General features: G+C 35.7%; 3 protein-coding genes and 1 long non-coding RNA gene across 5 annotated transcripts; 3 read left to right on the top strand and 1 right to left on the bottom strand.

Annotated features, from left to right (window-relative positions):
- The first annotated feature begins 1,129 nt into the window (after positions 1 to 1,129).
- LOC133676246 (uncharacterized) lies at positions 1,130 to 3,064 on the top strand. Its single transcript, XM_062097892.1, has 3 exons — positions 1,130 to 1,369; positions 2,259 to 2,313; positions 2,446 to 3,064. Exons 1-3 carry the CDS (start codon positions 1,205 to 1,207, stop codon positions 2,766 to 2,768), a joined length of 543 nt encoding a protein of 180 aa, XP_061953876.1. The 5' UTR covers positions 1,130 to 1,204; the 3' UTR covers positions 2,769 to 3,064.
- A 149-nt stretch (positions 3,065 to 3,213) lies between these two features.
- On the bottom strand, positions 3,214 to 9,025 carry LOC133676245 (uncharacterized). 2 transcript variants are annotated; one of them, XM_062097890.1, is made up of 14 exons: positions 8,877 to 9,025; positions 8,631 to 8,778; positions 8,440 to 8,558; positions 8,283 to 8,371; positions 8,028 to 8,181; positions 7,397 to 7,546; positions 7,217 to 7,324; positions 6,481 to 6,592; positions 5,619 to 5,765; positions 5,461 to 5,498; positions 5,280 to 5,372; positions 4,281 to 4,364; positions 3,688 to 3,828; positions 3,214 to 3,524 (listed from the first exon to the last, which is right to left on the bottom strand). In XM_062097890.1, the coding sequence occupies exons 1-14, from the start codon at positions 8,943 to 8,945 to the stop codon at positions 3,399 to 3,401; spliced, it is 1,578 nt and encodes a 525-aa protein (XP_061953874.1). In that variant the 5' UTR covers positions 8,946 to 9,025; the 3' UTR covers positions 3,214 to 3,398. The 2 variants fall into 2 exon arrangements, with proteins under 2 accessions (XP_061953874.1, XP_061953875.1); XM_062097891.1 differs by lacking the exon at positions 8,440 to 8,558 and having other exon boundaries at positions 8,283 to 8,364.
- A 3,456-nt stretch (positions 9,026 to 12,481) lies between these two features.
- Positions 12,482 to 14,095, top strand: LOC133675026 (uncharacterized). The gene is made up of 2 exons (XR_009835325.1): positions 12,482 to 12,796; positions 13,928 to 14,095. It is a non-coding gene; the product is annotated as an uncharacterized LOC133675026 (long non-coding RNA).
- Positions 14,096 to 17,400: 3,305 nt separating this feature from the next.
- On the top strand, positions 17,401 to 18,694 carry LOC133676251 (uncharacterized). The gene is made up of 3 exons (XM_062097896.1): positions 17,401 to 17,583; positions 17,705 to 18,031; positions 18,139 to 18,694. The coding sequence occupies exons 1-3, from the start codon at positions 17,514 to 17,516 to the stop codon at positions 18,321 to 18,323; spliced, it is 582 nt and encodes a 193-aa protein (XP_061953880.1). The 5' UTR covers positions 17,401 to 17,513; the 3' UTR covers positions 18,324 to 18,694.
- The last annotated feature ends 1,852 nt before the right edge of the window (positions 18,695 to 20,546 follow it).

The following is a 20,546-nucleotide window of genomic DNA, read 5'->3' as shown; positions in this document are numbered from 1 at the left end:
CATTTGTTTTTAATTAATTTGTAGAGCGAGCTAGTCATGACCATTCTTTCTACGTACTCTCTATCTCTTCTTTTCCCTTCAAATTAATCGCAAATTCCCAGCCATCCTTCGTCGTCGTGGTTAATTTTCATAAAACTTGAGAGCCAAACCATGATTTTTCATAAGCTAAACCCAAACGCAAACTTATTGTCAAAAAAGTAAAAAAGAAAGAAAGAATTCAAACACACTAGCTGGGGGCCGGCCGGCCACATATATATAAAAGTCAAGAAACAAGTGGCTTAATTCCTTATTCAAACCTTCACTTTCAGTACTGTAAGATTTGGCATAGATCGCCATGCACATGGTATTTGCCTACACTACATGTGATCAATGTGACATGACACTGCTACAGCATTATTTAACCATGCACCAACATTTTATTAATAATTAATATATACTCCTGTTAATTAATTACTTCACGTCCTCATTATAACTAACTAAGCTCCCTTTAGTAGTGTTATATATGATATTTTAACTTTAAAAATCATGATTTACAAGTTATTTTTCTAAATAACTTACAGAAGTATATATGTTTGGCGAATATAACTTCAAGTTATTTCTTTAAGTTTATATATATAAGCTATAATTCAAAGTTCAAAGTTAAAGATTTTAAATGATCTTAAATTAAAAACTTCCACTAATGAATATTTGATTTAACCCAAATATACTTATAATATTTCTTTGAATAAAAATAACTTAAATCAGTTTTGTCATTTTTCATGAAATGATTTATAAGTAATTTCATGAAAAATTTTATAATACTAAGATTATAACTACAAAATACTTACAACATTGGAGAAAGTAAACAGAAGAAGAAAAGAGAAAGTAACACTTTATCCCATCAAAAAATTAACAATACGATCGATTTATATCACTCATTCAAGAATTATTTTCTTAATTCTTAATTATACACGCACACGCTAGTTACAGCTTTAACATCCACCTCGCTTCATCGTAAATTGGATCGGGCTTAATAATACTGATTTCAATCTCCAAGAGAACTGACCCAAGAGTGGCCCAAGCTAATTGAGTAGCCACAAGTGGTTAAAAAGAATGGCATTATTATTTTTTTTGGCTTTGGACGGTCTCTTTTTTTTTTCTTTTTCTTTTTCTTTTTGTTAACGTGGGTGTCTAAAAGTGGACGGTCTCTCTCTTTGTATTATCAATGGAAGAGGCGAAGAGCAACGCAAGTGACACCGTACCTAAAGACCCACCACCACCTCCTCAGACTCACTCCAGCAAGAGGAAGCTAAGCCATGTGGACCTCACTAACTCCTCTTACTTCAAGATACGAGCTGCTGTTCAACAACTTCGCCCCAAAGTCTTTCTGGTACTGTCTCTTCATGTGTTTTGGCCGTGTTTTTTACAAGATTTTGGTGGATTTTTTAGTGGGTTTGTTTTGTTTTCCTTATAGCTTTTGTGCGTTTTGTTTTTTAGTTGGTGTTCTGTGCAAGCTTTGACTTTTTGTTGTTTTCTTGGTGAGAAAACAATCCAGGAAACATAATGTGTTGCTTTTTTTTTTAATTGAGCTGTGCATTTAATTGCTATCATGGGTGTTTTGCGTTGGATTTTTGTGTAAATCCTGGTCCATTGAAGGAAAGAATTAAAGTGCAGTTATTAGTGGCATATTAATCAGGGATTTTAGGGCAGACTCATTAAAAGTGGGTTGTTTCTAGTTGTGAAGGGGTTCCAGAGGCCGGAAGTTATACCAAAAACGGATATTAGGATTTGTGTTGCTGGGGTTTCGGTTTGAGGTAGGTGTCAATGTGTTTTATGTTGTTGGTTTTACTGGTTCGAGTTCGTAGAGCTGATCGTGAATTTTATAGTCAGGACACCCTCATCATTCGTGACTGCCTGTTTATTGTTTGACTGTACTGACTTGGTCTGATAAATTCTCACATTGTTGCCTCAAATTGATGCCAAGTATTTTAGGAAAACGTTAATGGTATCGATGCATTGGCGGTTCAAATTGAGAAAATAATACATCTTCGTTTCTTCATGGTTTATACATGTAGGGGTAATCAATGTCTAAGCAATTTTACTACAGGCTCTTGAGGTTGTTTCTAACTCTTTGATGCAAAATGCTGGTATGATACATTAGGCTGTGAGATATTGCCAGATGGTCGAATCATGTAAAGATGCGCACAAAAAAGCCCTCAACCTTCTTCTTTTTTTAACATCATCCTTGTTTTCTATCTTTTTGTGCCTCTCTACCTCAGGTTCTCCAGACACCTGATTTTCGGGATTGCAAAGCAGCTCATGAACTTCGATCACGTGAGTCCTTTCTGCTTGTCTTGATTGGTGCTGTTCCTTTTTTATCTTATATATAATAGCCAGATGCTTTTTCTCATATCTGTAAGTTTTTGAAGCGTATGCTTGGTAATTGATTTGATATTCAACTTACAGAATCGAAGCTCATGATGGATTTATACAACCAGATGACCACAGCGGCGGGGCTTGGGAAGAATGTGGGAGGGAGACAATTACCAGATAGACACCGGGATGGGGGAATACAACAGCCCTCGCATACATCTGCAGAAACAATCACCTCGCAGATGAAGTTAGATGATGGCCTGAAGATCCGAGGAAGCTATGTTGTCGGTGGGTCAGTTTATGGTTGGAAATTCATTACATGGGCAGGTAGTAGACCAAATTATTACGGGGTGACAAAGGAATCGCACAGAAATACCCTCAAGAAGCCAGCAGCTGGTGGTTCCCATTGCAACTAGGGCACATAAGTAACAGTACAATAGAAAATTTTGATGAGAGAAGCCACCATTAATGATGCTAGTACAGCATATACACAGAGCAGACCAGTTTGTTTTGCTAATTGAGATGGGTAGAAACCGGTCTTTACCGTTTATATTTTGAAGACATTGTTACCGAGACTTCCCGAGTTTCATGCTCTTGCAGAAATAGGGGAGAGATAGATTCTTTAACAATTTTATATTTAGGCTTCTTTTGCGAATCACTGTAAAGCCTGGCTTTGTTTTAATGCCAAGAGATGCATCTCAGTTTTCCGTTATTCAGCATGTGGCAATCCCTTAGGAGCCTTCTTCGAGGATCCATGAACGATACAGAGGATCTTCTTGTTGATTTTTATTCATGCCGGGGGGGGGGGGGAATCACAGGGTTCAAACAGCGTGAAAAGGTAAAAAGATCAAAGATGGTAAATTACTAAAGCAACTATTTCAATTTACTTTATAAATTCAAAAACTCTTTTCGTTGTCTGCAATTAGTAAGCCAAAATTGTGGGCAAAAGAGATGGAATTCAATGATCTTGACAATGTCAAGGAGAAAGAAAACAAAATAATTTATCTTAAGAGATGAAAACATATTTTTACACTCATGAGATGCATTTAGAAATCATGGAAAATCATTATAGCATCGTCAAGCTTCATCCTTGAGGATTCCAGGAGAAATCTAACTTTTTTAAGTTTCTCATACTTCTCTTTCATTGGCCCATCAACTCCGAGATGTAAAATCTGAAAGAATTCGCCGGATCAACGTCATTAATACGAATGAGAAAAAAGGTTGAAGCTTTAATTGAAAAGGAAGGGGAAAAAAGAGAGGCATTGTTGGTCAACACGTCTAGAAGTGCATTTCAGTCATAGAGGAAAAAAGGGCAAATAATGGTAGATGTCAAACCTCCTTTTGTTGTTCTAGCTCGTATGCCACTCGAAGACTCAAGTTTAGGGCCGCATGGAACATATCATCCAATACACGTTCCCTTAGGTTTATCATATTTACTTTCCACAACAAGAATTGTGTTGGTCCGGCGATTAATTTCTGCATTACAAATGATCATCAACATTTAAACCCAAATGATCATCATTCTAAATACCTTAATGATCATCATCATAAACTAGTTACAAGCTCAAAGTCCAAATCTTTTAAACCCCTTTTTTTACAATAAATTACAATAACCCCCCTAAGATATCATGAGATTACAGTGACCACCCAAATTTTTCAAAAAATTACAAAAGCCACCTTTTGCTCCCCAAACACCTTTAATGTTAAGGGGAATAATTCAAAAATATTTACAGGTATTTTGTATACAGAAGGGAGTTTTTGTAATATTCAATTAAACTTGGGGGTGGTTTTCTAATATCTTCAAGCTTTTGCGTGTCATCATAATTTCGTGATACTTCACAGGCTTTTTGTAATTTAAAACTTTTTAAGTAGCAGTTTAACAAAGAGAATACACTCGTCAAAGAACAGGCAAAATAAAATTCATTTACCTCCATCTGCAAGTAGTCGCCCTGCCACATCTTAGAAAGGATGTTGGCTGTTTCCTTCTTTTCAAGGAATATTGAATCTGAAATCTAGAGAAATGATAACAAAATTTGAGTAAATGATAAACCGAACACATCATCCAAAAAAATTCAAACTAATGAAAAAGAAAAAAACAAAAAGAGAAAAATATTGTTGTTTAGTAGATTAAAAGTAGTGATTTTTGGACTAGATTCTTGCAAACTTCAACCTACAGAGACATTAAATTGTCTGAAGCATGGGAAAAGGTGAAGCTCAAAATATTCCTGTTGCAAGATTTTTGTACTATAGTATTGCAAACTTCAGCCTACAGAGACATTTAACCTCATTTCAAATATATGGTTATATACAAATAAAAGGAAAAGAAATACGGCTCATTTAGTTGAAGTTTTCTACTAACAGCATGCTTATATTCTTAATTAGAATGCGATCTCTAAAAGTAGCTCTAGAAGAAGCAAAAGAAAATAGCCTATTAACCTACATTAACCTTTGTGCAAATCCTAAAAACAAATAATACTATGCGGAGACATATGGGCCTCAACACACTACAGTTGAGATTAAGATGAAGAGAGTGTGCTTGGCCATGCTGACAGCAGAACTCAAATGGGATGGCTTTCCAGACCCCTATGTTTGCAGGTCCTAAAGTGCTAAGGTTGTCAACCCAGCCCCAACAAGAGTGTGGGGTGTGACTGAAACCTAAGCATTGAGCAATGTAGGAAGAGCACTCACTAAACCTTCTGTAGAGCTAGATAACCCATTTCCTCAAATTTACAGAGAGATCTGCTTCTCCTCAATACATGACCGTAGTACACCTAAATAATAAATTCACAGGAAAGAAATAACATATAGATAATTCTCAATTTCAAGATTATTCATCTACACTGTAAACCAAGAAAGAAAGCCATGGTTTCCATCATATGACTATTGCAATGGAACTGAGAACATATCCATTAATTCAAACTTATCACCTTATCAGTCTCAAGTAAGCGACCAGCCTTTGACAGTAACCTGAACATTCTATAAGCATCCTTGCCATATTTTTTATACACAATTGACTCCACCTGCAGAGTAGAAAATGTAATTAGACTCCTACTTCAACAAAGGAAGCATTGAATTCTAATATTTCAAAAGGGTCACAGGTGAACAGACCTCGTCAGTTTGAGCTACTTCGATGGTATGTTTGAAATCTGTACAAGTACAAATAAGTCACTAAAAAGCAAAATGAAGGATAGAAATTCATCCAAAAAGGAACTAGTTTTATGTTTCAAAATGAAATGAAACGGAGTTGAAAAGGAGATAAATTATACCTATACTGTATGAATTGTCAACCACCCTTACAAATGGTGGAGAAGAACTCAACCCGACAAGGACAGATATAACATAATCTAAGGTCATATTACGGCCCTTTTCGCTCTTAATCACCTCTGCATAAATGGAATTTTCTGATAAAGGAACTGCAAGACACAATACATCATAAAAGCAAATGGGTAAGAGAGTTGCATGAAAAATGGTTAGAGGAAAGAGATTAATTTCCTGTGTCTTTTTTCCTGACAATCCATTCACTGCATTGTGTCTATTTTCATTAGTTGAAATGTTTCTCATCACAATAAAGAAAGCAAAGGGCATATGAAGGATATGATGTAGGATAAAAATGAAGAAATTACAATTTTAATTTCATTCATGACTTGAGTGCCTTCACTTATATAACCCATTGAAAATCCAGTCAGAAAGCTACCCCACTAGTTGGATGATTTCTTTCCCTGCCACCTTCTTTATATTCTTTTTTTTTCCTGGGACAGAAAGTTACGCTACAAGGATCTAATATTCTATTTTGGCTGGCTCTGTCAAGATGCTTGTGCTACATGAAAAACACTGAGCTGCAGTCGATGGACCTCAGCCTCTGCCCACATCATTTAGGCAGCACAAATAATGTTTCCTCTCTACCACTTAACACACTTAGAAAGCCAAACCATCGGTTTGTAATTTTCCATTCATCAACACACACAAACATATATGTAGACAGAGAGGTGGGGGGGTGGCAGTCATCAATTCCTCCACGGATGCTGTGTTAAATCTTCTTCTTATTTTTTGGGATCATACATATTGAAAAATATCTGATGATGCAATGAGTTAAAAGCAATTTACACAATCATCTTAGAATCTCATCACCTGAGCTTGCTGTTTTTATTTTCTTTTCTTCACTCCTTGATGCATCCAGCATTGCAGTGAAGACAGTGGCAGCTTCATCATCCAGCCGTGTTCTCACAGTCTCAATACAAATCTAGAAGAAAAATAGAACAGTAGCATCATTTGAACCAAAATATGCAGGGAGCATATAAGAAAATCAGAGGAATGAACTTTATAGCTTTCATTTGCATGATGATTGTAATTGGTATCAAACAGAAGCCAGTGTCATAAACGTCAATACAGATATGGAATGAAAAGGACATCATAGAGGATAAAGTAAAACAAACAACATTTTAACAGTTTTTAATTGAGCACCTTGGATTTTCTCTTTCTGTGCAAGAAACATCCTAAATTTCAAATAGTGAACATGTGGCACCACCAAGTCAACCTGCCCCTCAGAAAAGAAATGGAAAATAGCCATGCATGCATGACGTGACAGATTTTGTCTGACTGTTTGAACATCTTGTGTTTATATCTCATTCCACCAACCTTCCTCAAGGAATGTTGTGGGAGAGTTAATTCAGTAAGAAAGAGATCTAAGTTTTTTTTCTTTCAATTTTACACTTTGGGACCATAAGTTTTCTCTTGATCAGAATACACAAGCACAGAGCAAGCATGAAGACAATTTGGTAATTTTTTTTCAATGTTAATCTAAGAGAAACATATTTGTATACATGTATTGGCACAGTTAAGATGAAGATTGTAAGTCAAAGCAAACCTTATGCCTAAGCCGGCGAATAAATTCCTCAAAATTGACACGCCAAAGAGCTACTTGTTTGTCCGGAACCCCGCCATCAATATCGGACTCCAAAGCATCAAGCTTGCGCTATGCATGCAACAATAAAAGATTAGCACATTAATAAACCTCTTAACTCAACATAACAATTCATATACTAACCTTATCTCCAATATTGCTAAAGGAGTTATTCTCAACTTTATCTCTGTCGGCACCTATCTCAGGATTTAATTCAAATGAAAATCTCATTCCTTCTGGAGGCACTGCTGCTACAAGAACACGTTGTTCTAGGGTTTCTAGCTCTAAAAATGCCTGTAAGTATCATGGAAATTTGTTAATGTATAGGAATCAGGTTTAAAAAGCAGAATTCAAATTTTGCATTGTACAAGTCTATTCAAGAAGGATAAGTCAGAATAATCAAACATCAAGTTCTCTAGTCATTCATTATCCAAAAGTGGCATTCATTGAAACCTCTAAGGTGACTGATTGTTAAATCAATAATTGCATAGTTCTTGTCCTTCTCATTATTTATCGTGAAGAGATAAATACAGCAATGGCATAACTTATAATTCAGCGCAAGTCAAAGAAAATCCAGAATTTCCCTCTATTAGTTTTTCATCTGTTTTGATTTTCCCACGTGAAAGTATGTAAAGCTTTCCACTCCACAGCTCATAGGGCGGTCTCTTTGCTGGCCATGTTCTTAGACGTACATAAATAGCAGGCTGCAATTGCCAACTCTATGTAACAAATAAGAAGCCACCTATAAATTTCACACTAAAAAAAAAGCTATAACCTTCGCTGATTTAGCACCTCGCCTCCTCACAGGAGCAGCTTCTTCTTCACTCGGTAATGCAAGAAATGGTTCTGAGATAGGACACCTTTCAACATATCGTGCCATCACAAGCTTATGCATATTTTCTTGTAAAGCCTCCATACCTCCACTACTACTCCCTAAAGTTTCAAACAAAAACCAAGCATTAAAAACACTAGAACCAAAATTCAACTCTGAAAACCATTAAGAACCGCAGTTAGCTAAGTTATTCGAGACTTGCCTTCTGTACTGTCCCTAAATCCATCAAAAATTTGCTCTGACGAAAGCCTCCCGTGCTGAAGCAATGTTTCAATCAAATCTACACACTAAACAAATCCATAATTTAACCTAACCTCCAAAAAAATCACAAATCAAAACTTAAAAAAAAACTAACCAGCTTATCGAATTCCTGCGAAACAATAGCCATAAACTTGGAAAACCTAACGCGATGCAATACATTATCGAATAGCACCATGTACAGCGAACTCACTTTATTTACTTCTCCAAATCCACCTAATTATTTTAAAAAATAAATAAATTACAATCGATGTTAACAGAAACGGCACCGTTTTGGTAATTAATTACCTTCTTCTTCAAGGAGGAAAGGTTGAAGGCAGTTATGCTGGATCAAGACGAGCAAGCAGTTTCTGACGAGAGTCTCAGATAGCTCAGTGTAACGGACTATTTCACGGAGCGGTAACGGTCCTTTCTTGAGAAGGCAGTCGCATACTTTCTGTTTGAGTTTGCAAAAAAACAAACGCAATTTTATATTATAAATCGATTCAGAGAGATTGCAAGATAGAGAGTGCGAGTGAGAGAGTTTTTGCTTACGGCGACGAGAGGACCGAAGTGATTGGTGATGATGTGAACGGCGTACTTGATGCCGTATTGAGACACCATTGTTGTCGTTTCGGTTCGCTTCTTCGGCTTCTGGCCGTGGAGATAGAGGAGGGTTTAGTAGGATTTTTGGGTACGAATAATTGAGCCATAGCGCAGATCAAGAGGTCACCGGTTGGGCCCTTTTTATTTTTTATTTATTTTTTGTTGAAAAATTAAACATGCCTAATTTGAATATTTACTCTAAAATTATATGTATAGAAGGTATTTATTATAATGGTAAATTAATCATAATATGGGAAAAATATTGAATTTTTTTATGAATTTTTTCAATAAAAATAAAAAAAAACAAAAAACCCGCTTCAATCATATTTTTTTTTAAGTATATGATGAGTGAAATATAAAAGCACAACACAAGAAATATGAGAATTTTATTAGCTTTTTTTATATAAAAAAATGACAGAAATTCTTGGTTTTTTACGTTATAATAATATATTATTCTCAACACCAATAAATATTATTTCCATTTTTTTATTGATTGGGGAGAACATTGTCAGTAATATATATTAAAAGTAACATTTACAATGCACATGATGACATAATCATTAATTTTAATATAAAAATTTGAGATAAGGTATATTAAAAAGAATAAAACATATTGAAAATTGAGATTAGTTGATTATTATTTTTTTTAGAAGCGTTATTTTATTAAAAAATAGTGTGGTATATATGAATATAATGTTAAATTTTCCAAATTAAAATTATTAAATTTCATAGCATAATTATCTTATCGTTAATACACAATGACCACTCTCTTGTAATTTCACAAGTAAGGTCTGATCAGATGGTGCACAATTTTTACCAGCGAAAAAAATGGCAAAACACGTGTCGCCTTGTTGTTGTTTGAGCAGTGGCCCAGAGGCCCCAGACAGTAACACGATGAAGTTCGGGTCGTGGCCCAGACCAGTATACCCCATCCGTGCCTTTTTTTCTTTCCCTCGCATGCTTTTCTCTCTCTCGTCGATGTCCGATACCCACGCATAAATATTTTTTGAGTTACATACAAGAAGCAAAATAGGACTGATATCACATCTTCTAACTAAAAGTAACATTGCAAATTACATTAATTAAGTTTTATGCAGATTAGATACCCTTTTCTAGTATTTTCAATCACCAACCTTTTTTTCAATAAAAGACTGGATACTAAAATTAATAATGAGTCAATATTTTTATAATTTAATTATTATACAACTCTCCATGTCTTAAGATGAGATAACATGATTAAAATTTATAAATATCTTATATCACTAAGTAAAGATAAAAGTTCATAATTTTTTTCAACTTAATACTTTTATATATTTATTTTTATCATACATTATTTCTTTTATATACCTATCAATTTAAGTATTAGAAAGTTTCGCGTTCCATAAAAGACTTATTTATTTTAATATCTTAATTAATCTCAAATACAAAGTTAAAATCAAACCCACATATCTTAGCCGAGAATCACGACTTATGAAAAAAACCCAATGTCTTTGTGAAGTCATTTCATGACTTAACCATCCATAATTATTTTAAAAAAAGAAACACGGTATGTACTATCATAAACTTAATAAAATAGATTTGTATGTACAGATTCATATTCTTCAAAAACTGATCAATAAAATCAGTGAAGGATTGCATTGAGGGCATCAAATGTTTGAAGTGTGAGCGTGTTAATATTAATATGTTGATGCATAACAAGACTGGATTTGCTTTGCTAGCTTATTAGATTTCAATAATGGAATATTACTGCGATTACCTGTAAATGGTGCATGGGTCTTAATTATAAGAGCTAACTAGACCCTAAAGACAACCTTCATTTCAAAGGAAACATGTGATGGACGTCATTATATATGATACTAAGACAGTATTTCCCAACTAATTATTGCAACTGAAGTTTGCTTGCATCTATTTGTTGAAAATGAATATTGTGGCTAGCTTGTGTGTAGGATGCTGATACGTACATATCGAATGAAAATTAAAGGGATTCTTTTTCCATTTCCGATGGGAGTTTTCATCATCGTATAAGCCCAACTCTAATTGTATAATTTCATAATATATGAAGTTTAACTAAACGGAGTCGATGAAAGCTACTTGTAACCTTGTACTTACATGCAATAAACTACTCATTGAAGGGTACTGTGGTTAATTTAGTGGCAAGTAGAGGGTATGGTCAATGGACCCTGCTGGTTCAAGGCCGATACCCGGTTAGGGTTCATGGGATTCAAATCAGGCCAGTAACACTACTTAGAGGTTTCCTGGCATGGTAATTAGTCTTAATTAAGCTAGCATGGAAGATTAGTCGTGGTAAACCTAATTATGTGCTCGCAAATTAATACCCTATGGTTTGTAAATACATATAAAACAAAATGCAAATTGCTCTTTACTTGTGGTCCAAACATTGAGTCATGTAGAAGATTCTCTTTTCTCTCAAGCAAGATTTTTTTCCCCGGCTTTTTAACATGAATGAAGGCATAAAAAACATGAAAGAGAGAAGTAAAAGGGTAATTAAAGTGGACAACCTAGTAAAGTTGAGGAAGAAAGTGATAAAATGATTTGGGGCTTTTGCCATTTTGCCTGCAAAAGAAGAGAACATAAGACCCTATGAGTAGCAAATCGACGGGACATGTATAGTTGGAAGTGCTTCACAACAAGGTCATGATATAGGGCATGGAATTTGGTACGAGGGTTTTAACAAGAGACTTAATTATCATCACTAAAATAAAGATTTATTAGTTATTATATATATATACCTTATTTTCTAATAAAATCTGTGGAGAGAAGCATCTATCTATCACGTTAGCCTACAAATATGCCCCAGGTATCTATCATATAACAATCAAGCAGCAACAAGTTAATTGGAAGCAATCCAGCAGCAGCACCGGCCAGCACTCGTGTGGCCATGGATATTATTTAATTTCTTTATTTGCATATATTCATGGACGAGACATGTATAGATAAAGATTGGAAAAAAAAGAAAAAGTGTCCTTTTCTTGAACGGTCTGAGTGTTTAGTTTCTTCCTAACAGCATTAGCTGTTCGATTGCAACTCTTGCTTGCCTTGAAACCATGTAAGATTCTCATTATCTTGTCTACCCTCTTTATTACCTGTATGCCCTTTCGATATATCATCTTGATATTTAAGTTGAACAGGTTTGTGTGTGTGTGTGTGTTCAACACATGATCTGATCAGCACTGCATGCCTCAATTATTAGAGGAGATCGATGATCAGATGACCGAATTAATTAAGAACATGACAGAAAAGGAGTTTTTTAAGTTTTTTTTTTTAAAAAAAATTAGAATATTTGAAAGTAGTCTAGCTATCAGTGTTTTGGTTTAGTGCCCGTTTAGAAATAGTAGCTAGGAGAACTGGAAGGATACATGCGTACACTTATAACCCTAATTTATATATGTACATATTTCACCTTTTCTAGCGAGGTTAAAATTAATGAGAAATCCAGTTCAATTGTACAGGGCTATTTTAGTATTTTTCTTCGCATTGGAAGAGTCATATTAATTTCACGAGACCTAATCCCTCACCACACCAATTGTGTGAGCTACCAGAAAAGTCCAATATGTCTCCTCGATCTCTTCTATAAAGCAAGAACTAACCCTATCCTGGTTTTTGTGTTTCCATGCGCTAGCTGCAACGAAGAGCTCTTTTATCATTTAGAATCGACAACAAAATCCTGAGCTCTTCAACCGTTTCGAAATCAATATCCTTCTTAGTGCAGCTGGAGTGTTCCAAAGGGATCGCATTGATCTAATGACTCTCGATGTCTAAATCATATTAATGTTTAGTCTTTTCGTTGGATCATGCGATCCCTTAGGAATTTTCCAGCATTCAGCTCTAAATTTCACCATGTTTTCAAGGTAAGCCAACACAAGCTTTGTATGGACATGTTTTCCCTTCTATATATGTTTTTACAGTTTAGTGGTTTTGATTTCTTTTAATGTTTGAATTCAGTGTTAAGTCTTTATCAATATATATAGTAGCAAAATTAACTCAGCTAACTGTTCAACAGTGAGTAGGTGATCTCTTAAAGGGCAGTAGTAATAGCTTGACCCTTTGAAGGAAATAGTAGAATAGAGATCCCCCCCCCCTCTCTCTATGATCTGTGTCTTGTTTGTTGACTGGTAATTTGTCTATGATTTCTTGGCTGCTGTACTTCAAGTTTCATGATTATATATATATATAGCTATTATCACTTGTTAATTAGGTCAGGTTGCATCCCCTGATCAAATAAAAGATGGGGTTATGAGTTATGATCCTTTTTGTTTAACCATATATGGTGTAAACCACATCGAGCTATTAGAATATTACAGTAATTAATTAAGAGAGAGTTATATAACACTTGAATAATTCTCCTCTTTTCGCTCTTTCCTCAATTGGATTATACATATTTCATTAAAAGTCTAATAGTTCAGGGCTCATCATTAATTCAGTTATAAGTTCCTAAAAATATATTAAACTGGATTAAATCTCAGCTTTGGTTTTGGTTCAAACATTTTGTACTCATCTGCTGCAAGGAAAATCTAGCTTGTAGTGAGATTTTCTTCCACCCCATGAGAGACAAGAACCAACATGAATGTCCTCGTAGACAAACAACTGCCTCCCATGTCGGATTCTCCTTTCCAATGGGCCTAAGATAGTGCATTTGATTTGTTGCTGCTTCTGTCTTTATTGATACTCGTACGAGCTAGCTAGCATTGAAAGTGGCAACTAGCTAACGCAGTGCTCATTGAATGACTCGGAAGGAATCTGTCACTATAGAATTTAGCTTATTACAATCCGTACCAGGGAAATAAACCGTCATTGTTTTCATATTTTTTACATAATATATATATACTTGGTATAAATGTCTGTTCCTTAACTGTTGATGATGAAGATATAGTTAATTTCTTTATGATATTACGTGCTCATGGACATCTTTGCATAGTTTCTATGTGGAATATAATAAGAGGTTATGCCGACGATATTCAATGCCATTCCTCGATATACAGACTTATGAATGAAAGGATCAGTTTGCTTCCCATCTTGTGTTAATCTGAGAAAAATTGAAACAACAGATGGTCCTCGTGATCGGCTAGCTATCAATATTGAACCTACTTGCTTTGCTTTATTCCTCAAGGGAAATAAATGTATGTCAAGTGCTCCATGTTAAGTTTGTATTTTTTTTTCACAGAAATATGACTCTTCCTGTGATTTTGGACTCTTGTTAACAATTTCACAGAACCTATATGTGTGTGTGTCCACTGAGATAGATAGATAGATAGATATTTGGAATATTTCTTCTGTCCGGGATCCCCTCACAACTAGTTTCGCCTCCTTTGAAATCCTTTAATTAGCTTCAGATTTTGAACAACGAAGGCCGCCCCAAGATCCCAAATGGCAAACTAAAATGCTAAATGACTTGATCCCACTAGGTGGATCGATCCAAGCTAGGATCTTGTTTAAATGTGATGATCATTTATAGATTAAATTAGGAACGATTATATATTGTGCTTATTATTATTATTATTATTATTATTATTATTCGAATCATGAAAACAATATGAAGAATACGAAAAAATTCCTTTCGACTGATTCATGTTCTCTTCCTTCAGTACTGTAGGTTCTTTGAACTAATAACAAATGATATCACTCCAACCAAAATTGTTGGACTAGTTTTAATTTATTTTGTTATAAGAGAGATTATAATATGCATATATTGACACGGAGTGCTTATAAGGAAATAAATAAAATGAAAATATGATGACACTTGTATTGTTAATGAGATATGTTCTACGTGCGAGCTAGATTTTTCAAAGTTAAACGTCAAAATTATATGTATTTAGTTATTATTTCATGATAAATATAAATATATATTAAAAAAAAACGTAAATTTGTTTGATTATAGAAATAAAAATAGGGGGAATATAAAATAATTATATTTCTAAAATAATCTTGATTACAATAGTATAAGATAACATTTACTCTTTATCTTCATCTTTTCTATCAAAATAATAATAATAATAATAATAATAAAACGCTTTCTAAAAAATATGTTCAGATATATAGGCTGAACAGAAAAATTAAAATGGTAGGAACAAGGGAACAAAAAAAAGAGAGAGAGAGAGAGGGTGGAGCCAGAAACGTAGCAATGCCCTTCTTACAGCAGTAGCCCATCTGGCCCGAAATTGTAATATGAGCTGTGTATTAAAGCTCTAACCATGTTTCCAAGTTCCAACAAGAACTCGATCCAGCGATAACAAATCCTCAACTCAAACCTTGTTTTCTATTTATTGCCCTCTTGCTTGGAGGCTTCTTACATGGGCTCACCTGTTCAGATATAATGACCAGTTACAGTACCGTTAAAATCTTCAATAAAAAACAAAAACAAAAACAAAACCCAAAGACTTCGTTAGGAGCACTCTTTAATTCCCATACTACATCTTACAAATATCTATCTATGGTTTGAAAATCTTAGCCAGCATACGACCATGTATTAAACTAGGGGCAAAACACATGTCAATTAGTCGAAAAGCCATTAAACCTTGTTGTAAACTAAAAGAAAAGAAAAAAGGTTTGCGCCTCTTTCAACTCTTCCTTTTGCATCTCTTTCAATGATCTCAACTCATTAAAGGTAAATATTTAATGGAATCAACAGCATAAATCAAGCACTAACGACTAATCATTCTTGGGTTTAATGTTTTTTAATATATATAATCAAGAAAGTAAACTAACTCGCTGCAGTCACTTCGGTCGAAAGCTAGCTAGTAGATCAACGAGTTGAATTTAACCACGTCATCTCAAAAAAGTTAGGCATAAGAAAATAGGGTTATTGAATTAAATAAAACGAAGGATTATCTCCGTAATCATTGCCTAACTTGAGAGTTTAAAGTTGAAACAGAAGATGGTTGGTCGGAACTCGACCAATAACTAACTCCTACCATGGCCACCTTAACAAATCCTCGTTTCCCATTTTGCTCCGCGAGTCACGGAGCAGAATAAGACAAGTCTTTTTTTTTTTTTTTTAAGAAAATGGCATATCTATGTCCAATTAAATTCATTCACAGAGATATCTTAGGTTTTGACTATTCGTATGTAATCGAAAAAGTAATCGAAACCCTCACTTTCATAACTAAGCTTAACTGTCTCAGCTTCCATCAAATTAATTCACAATAAAATAGAAATTGAGTTATTTTCCGCAAAAATTGGAGTTGATTTGGCCCATGATCAATGGAGACGGCAACTCAATTGTTCTTCCAGCTTCTAACACCGACCTGCATGAAGAGGCTACTTTCATTACAAGAGATGTTACAAACTGCAGCAATATCCATTGAACATGAGATTTACCTCTGCCAGATTTCTTATTTCAGTTTTCCTCTCTTTACCCTACAAGAGTTTGCTCCTACAATTCTCAAGTGTGAGATCATGGAGAGAAAAGTAATTATTTGAAATGGATTCTATAGTCAAATCATTCGCAAGGACGACCTCCATTAATTCCAGCCCTTCGAAATAGGGGAGAAAATGAGAAACACTTACTCTGGTCTTTGAAATTCGAATGGGGAAAAAATCAATCACTATGCGTGACCGAGCAGCATGATAATTCATCAGCCACGAAGGTGCATTATCTATGGGTTGTCAAGAAAGTTTCAAACTATTGCCATGATTATAGCTATGACATTTGCCATGCACTTTCACACGTTTCCAAGTCGTGAAGACACTTGTGTGTGCGTATGCAATGATTCTTGGACGAGCATTGGCCCCAAATTTTATTGAGGAAATAGTGCAATATCAAGCTTGTTTATATATATAAACAAGCGTAGCTAATTAGACTGCGAGAAGATTTTTTTTTTCTGGCTGCGGCAATGACATTGTTCTCTGAGGAAAGAATATTGTTGCTCCACCCTTCATGAAGAACATTTTGGACAATTGCTTTGGTATTTGGTCATGGACATTGTCCAAAACATTTCTCTTTCAGCTATGAAGAAGCATTAATTAATTAATTAACCCGTCAAATGGTTAGCATACCAGTCCAAGAACATTTGCAAGCAACCAGAGCAGCCCTAGCCAGCCCCTAATTAAGCCTTGATTTGCACAACTCATTAATTAAAGGCTCCGAACAGCAAGCTTGACCGTTAGCGGCATGATCAGTGGCCTTCAAACCGGCAGCTTCCTGTGGTAGAGCCAAATGAAGACCTTCACTATTTCCACAGCCATGGGCCACGGGCATGGTAAAAGTCACCCACCCGCCACGTTGATTTCGGACGTCTTTTGACTGGTAAATACAATTCCTTTCGAAACACAGGAATTGGCGACCTTGATTAGGGGCACTATGACCCGTTTTTGTACCAATAACCAAAGACCTTCATGAACACATGTTTTAACGTTGACAATACAGTCACAATAACATTCCCGTCACTGTTTTCCAATATTCTACAGTGCCCTTAAACGCGTATAAATGCCCCCCACACCCTGCCCTTCATTCCTCACAACAAGCTCCTAGCTCCTAGGAAAAGTACAAAGGCTGTTACCAACCTTTTGAAGCTTAACAAATCTTGGGCACCAAGTATCTGTTAATTCTAATCAGAATTGTGCTTAATCATGACTTCTAGCTTCAGTATCCTGTCAGTCCTGGCTCTTGCCCTTACCATCTGTGTGCAAGGTACTCTAGGTAAGTAGAGACTTCTCTCAATTTCTTTATTTCTTTGCCAGTGCCAAGAAGCTAGCTAGCAGCCCTTCTTGAAAGTTCTTGAATTTTCCTTAACAAGATCCTAATGGTATTATTGTTTCAGGAGAAATAACTTGTGAACATCTAGACCAAGACACATGTGCCTACGCAATCTCATCGTCCGGCAAGCGTTGCGTGCTCGAAAAACGTGTAAAAAGGACCGGAGAAGAAGCATACACTTGCCGCACATCTGAAATTGATGCTGATAGATTAAGGAACTGGATTGAAACAGACCAATGCATCAAAGCATGTGGACTTGACAGAAAGTCACTTGGAATCTCATCGGATTCTCTCCTTGAGTCTCGCTTCGCACAACAACTTTGCTCTCCTCAGTGCTACGATAGCTGCCCTAACGTTGTCGATCTTTACTTCAACCTTGCTGCTGCTGAAGGTAATTTAATCAATAAACATGCCCATCATTCAATAATAACTGGCAATGGAACTCAGGTAAATTATCGCAGGCCACTTACAATGATTTTCATTTCTTTGTTTCCGCAGGTGTGTTCCTCCCCGGATTATGTGAGGCACAAGAGGGAAATGTCAGAAGAGGATTGATGGCCGATATCAAAAGTGCTGGTTTTGTTGCACCAGGACCAGTGAAGGCAGTGAAATACGCATATGCCCCAGCACCAGTTGAACCAGTAACATACACAGATGTTTCCCCAGCAATGCCACCTTATTAATTAACCCTTATGCAAGGGATCGAAAGCAAAGGAAACAAAAGTATACATGCAGATATTAGCAAGTGACAATAAGGGAGTAGTGGCACCAACCAAGATTTCAACAGCCGGCCGGCCTTGAGTAGTCCACCATTAATTAGCATGATGTGTGCATACTAGCATGTGCTGTGTTGGTCATTTGAATCAATAAGGTGTTACCAAATGTCTTAATTAAAGGTAGATTTTGTGAGAAATGTTTGTCTTGCTTACTTTATGTTCTTGGTTCATCCTCCAAGCTAGTGTCATGTCTTTGCCTATGAGCAATCCATTCAGTTGTAAGTCATTGGCAGCCTTTTCTTTTCGATTGTTTTATAAATACAGCCCAACTTTGTTTATTTTATGGCCTTGATCGAATAAGTTTCTGCTTTCCCCTTCGTTTGCCTCACCAGGAAAACCAGCTGGTAGAAGAGAGAATTACATATACAGAGCAAGAGTATATAACATTTGACTTTTTTTAGTAGTGAAATTATCCTGAAATCAACTCAGTTTCGTTTATCGAGATTAAGTCCCTCGCACTTAAATCGATATATTCACGACAATTTCCCCCCCCCCCCCCCCCGATATCCTCATCATATTCAAGGCTTGAACAATAACACAGTAATAATTAAACCCACCGCTACTTCTACAAATACAGTGAGAAAACACACAATGCCATTGGTTTTAAGTATATATATATAAAAAAAAGAGTGGGCCCGTGTGTTTTGTTATTGTTTTCTTGAATTTTGGAAGAGAAGCTCTTGTTATGTATGAAAGGGTAACGGCATAATTGGGCTTTTCAACGGGATTATTGTTCTGATTCCCTTAAGAACCTACATTGTAAAGGTTAGAGTAGATATTCGTAAAAAAATTTCTAATTAAAAAAAAATTAGAAAAAATGTTGAGGCAATATTAGTATTTTTAAAAGAAGTTAAAAAAAAAATGAGATTTGAATTATGCACTAGCTGGAGATCAGCTTGGAACATCAATAGCACCTGGACAAAGGGGGATTAATTTTTTTGGATAATTTCTACCCACGAAAAACAATGCCATTAACAGCCTATGTCAGCTGAATCTTGCATGTTGCCAAGTCACTGCATATATTGAAGGGGCGCTTAATAAAATGATGCGGCCATGGCCTCTGAGCAGCGATGGTCATGGTTGTTATCAAGAAGTCATGGCTCTTTAAACCGTGAAGGATGCGGCCATGGCCTTCAAGTCATACTGCTGCACATGTCATGCATGTGATCATGATATCGATTTTTCAATGTCCCTTTATCATACTGGGAAGTTTTGGCTCGTGTTAAGAAGGAATTTTCGACCTCCCATTTGATTTTTATTAATTTAGTTTTAAACCACCACGTTAGGAACCAAATTAGAATGAATCCATAAGTTGGGGAGAAACACATGTTTGACCGCTGAGAGAAACGTATAGCCCAACTTCTCAAGTCCAGCTTGAGAGTATAGCCCAGCAACCTTTCCCATTGTTTTATGAGTATAGCCCATCTTTAGTTCCTTGATCGAATAAGTTTCTGTTTTTCGGCCTCCTCTTGCCTCAGCTAGAAGAGAGCCAGCCTTGCATGGACCGGTTCTTTTAATCCTAAGATTGTCCTTCCTGGGATCAATTTAATAGTCATAAGAACAAAAGTCCGTACACTGTTGAAGAACAGAACAGAACAGTAGATACATGAAGATTCTTCTCAGCATTCAATACGCACTGTCAGAGATTAATTAATGCACAAGTTATGATACATGTTTCCTGTTTTCTGAGTGATAATGTCAGTTTGTTTTGTGTAAACTGTAAGATAATAAGATATAGATGGCAGTATATGTTCAAGGGTCATCTGCCCCTTCGTGTAGTCATTGAGTCCATAAACAAACATTCCTCTTCCTCTTCCTCTTCCTCTTCCAGTCTTCCTCGTTAAATAATAAATGAATAAAAAAAGACTATGGGAAGGAGGAGGAGAACTTGTTTTTGTACTCCTTCACGCGATGCTTTTCGTTAAAATTAGGTGTTAGGCTTGGCATATAAGGAAAAGCCTAGGTGCAAATGGGCCAGCACACGCCTAGCCTTTTTCTTTAAAAAAAACATGGAGCAATGTCGCTTTGTTTGCTGTATTATTTTTATTTTAACCAAGGACACGTCATTTGTTTTTACATTGTTTGCTCACCTCAGTAATTAAAAAATATTCAAGATTTCAGTGTTTGAAT

Source organism: Populus nigra, chromosome 16, assembly GCF_951802175.1.
Source record: "Populus nigra chromosome 16, ddPopNigr1.1, whole genome shotgun sequence".
Classification (NCBI taxonomy): domain Eukaryota; kingdom Viridiplantae; phylum Streptophyta; class Magnoliopsida; order Malpighiales; family Salicaceae; genus Populus; species Populus nigra.
This window is presented reverse-complemented; position numbering and strand designations above follow the sequence as displayed.

Excerpts from the sequence above, each read along its gene's own strand:
- LOC133676246 (XM_062097892.1), top strand. The coding sequence starts at position 1,205 with ATGGAAGAGGCGAAGAGCAACGCAAGTGACACCGTACCTAAAGACCCA. Across the intron at positions 1,370-2,258 it reads TTCGCCCCAAAGTCTTTCTG|GTTCTCCAGACACCTGATTT; the intron begins GTACTGTCTCTT and ends TCTCTACCTCAG. Across the intron at positions 2,314-2,445 it reads AGCTCATGAACTTCGATCAC|AATCGAAGCTCATGATGGAT; the intron begins GTGAGTCCTTTC and ends TTCAACTTACAG.
- LOC133676245 (XM_062097890.1), bottom strand. The coding sequence starts at position 8,945 with ATGGTGTCTCAATACGGCATCAAGTACGCCGTTCACATCATCACCAAT. Across the intron at positions 6,593-7,216 it reads TTCGCCGGCTTAGGCATAAG|ATTTGTATTGAGACTGTGAG; the intron begins GTTTGCTTTGAC and ends TTTTTCTTCTAG. Across the intron at positions 5,373-5,460 it reads AAGTAGCTCAAACTGACGAG|GTGGAGTCAATTGTGTATAA; the intron begins GTCTGTTCACCT and ends TCTACTCTGCAG.
- LOC133676251 (XM_062097896.1), top strand. The coding sequence starts at position 17,514 with ATGACTTCTAGCTTCAGTATCCTGTCAGTCCTGGCTCTTGCCCTTACC. Across the intron at positions 17,584-17,704 it reads CTGTGTGCAAGGTACTCTAG|GAGAAATAACTTGTGAACAT; the intron begins GTAAGTAGAGAC and ends TTATTGTTTCAG. Across the intron at positions 18,032-18,138 it reads CAACCTTGCTGCTGCTGAAG|GTGTGTTCCTCCCCGGATTA; the intron begins GTAATTTAATCA and ends TTGTTTCCGCAG.